Below are 1,864 nucleotides of genomic sequence, written 5' to 3'. Positions count from 1 at the left end.
AGAATTTTATTACCTTGGGAATCATCTCCTTAAAATAAATAAAGGATAACATTGTATTTTGATTATTCAGAGTTGTATTAAATACTAAAAATGGAATCTAAATTTGAAATTCATAAAATAAACAACCCTTAAGATTTTTTTAATCAGATATTCGGAAGGAAATTGATCACGCATCTCCATTTCCATGCTGGGGTCACTGCTTAAGCCAACATATGGTTCATTCTCTAGCTCCCGACCAGCTTGCCCTGTGTGTGTATATTACATTATCTGCTCGATCCGCTTGTGTGTTGGTGTTTCTAGCTCTTTTTTTATAAAAGAAGTTTTTATTAATCAGATATTCAGATCTCTATGACTTCAGCTGCATCAATCAGTAACCACGACTGTAGGTTGTAGGTTTGCATTCAACGATTCTGTGGGTTGAAGCAGCTAAGCAACTTCTTCTGCTGAATCCACCACACAGTCGTCGAAAGAAAGGAGCAGAAACGAGAAAACGCTGACCATAGTTTCTTGCAGAGGAAGCAGTGCGCCTGCCTTCAATCTAACTACATATCCTATAGACGATATAAATAATAATGGTCTAGGCGTCTAGCAAGCAGGAAGCCACAACCAAACAGCAGAAGAAACATGTCTTCTTCACCTGTTAAGATCATCGGCCATTCGGTAAGCCCATTCTCGCACCGCGTCGAGGCCGCTCTGCGGCTCAAGGGCGTGCCGTATGAGCTGATCCAGGAAGACCTGAGCAACAAGAGCGAGCTGCTGCTCGCCAAAAACCCTGTCCACAAGAAGGTGCCCGTGCTCCTCCATGCCGATCGTGCCATCTGTGAGTCCCTCGTCATCGTCGAGTACGTCGACGAGACCTTCGACGGGCCGTCCCTCCTCCCGGCCGACCCCCACGACCGTGCCACGGCCCGTTTCTGGGCAGACTTCATGGACAGGAAGGTACTCTCAGTTTTTTTAGTGGAATCTGAAAAATAGATCTGCTGGTTTTACTGAACTGTGCTGATGAACCTGACCGACAGCTCCTGAAGCCGTTCTGGCTGGCGCACTGGACAGAGGGCGACGCGCAGAAGGCTCAGGTGGAAGAGGCCAAGCAGAAGCTGGCGCTCATGGAGGCGCAGCTCGACGGGAGGAGGTTCTTCGGGGGCGACACCGTCGGCTACGTCGACATCGCAGCCTGCGTGCTAGCTCCTTGGCTCAGCGTCGTAGAGGAGGTGACTGGAGTGGCCGTGGTTGACGAAGGTGAGTTCCCTGCTCTGCGCCGTTGGTCCAGAGAGTACAGCTCCTGCGAAGCTCTCAAGCAGTGCGTCCCGGACAGGGACCAGCTCGTCGCCTTCTATACTGAAAGGAAGGAGGCGTACAAAGTGTTCGCTAATGCATGGTTGCAGCAGTAGTTTGGTTTTGTGTGTGGAATAATAATGTATGGATCACAGATTGTCTGTGCTGAAATAACAGTAATGAGCCTAGCTAGATAAGTAAATAACCATATGCATGTCTCAGAAAAGTTTAGATGAGTTGACCATCGAAACCCCGATTCAGAACATCCACACAATCTATCCATGTCTATTCTGAGAAACATCATTCCAAAAAATTCCTCAGATTTAAAATGCTCACCTCAATTTTAAATAACTGCTATATCAATCAACCGCCCGAGCATAGGCTAAATTTATGGCTTACATAGTTACATCTGATCGAAATTGGTTACTGTCGTGGATTCGGAAACCGGGGGACAATGAGATTTGTGTTTGGGGGTTACTGGCGCGGACTCCTTCCGGATGGTAAATCACAGTAACTCGGACAAAGAACTTGAGACATGGGGTTTATACTGGTTCAGGCCGGAGCCCTAGCCCAGTGTAGTGTTGATCGT

General features: G+C 47.4%; 1 protein-coding gene across 1 annotated transcript; it reads left to right on the top strand.

Moving 5' to 3' along the window:
* Positions 1–625: 625 nt before the first annotated feature.
* Positions 626–1,570, top strand: LOC100281369 (glutathione S-transferase). Its single transcript, NM_001154287.2, has 2 exons — positions 626–939; positions 1,020–1,570. Exons 1-2 carry the CDS (start codon positions 928–930, stop codon positions 1,389–1,391), a joined length of 384 nt encoding a protein of 127 aa, NP_001147759.2. The 5' UTR covers positions 626–927; the 3' UTR covers positions 1,392–1,570.
* The last annotated feature ends 294 nt before the right edge of the window (positions 1,571–1,864 follow it).

Source organism: Zea mays, chromosome 3, assembly GCF_902167145.1.
Source record: "Zea mays cultivar B73 chromosome 3, Zm-B73-REFERENCE-NAM-5.0, whole genome shotgun sequence".
Taxonomy (NCBI): Eukaryota; Viridiplantae; Streptophyta; class Magnoliopsida; order Poales; family Poaceae; genus Zea; species Zea mays.
Note: the sequence above shows the minus strand (reverse complement) of the source record. Positions and strands in the feature narration are given on the sequence as shown.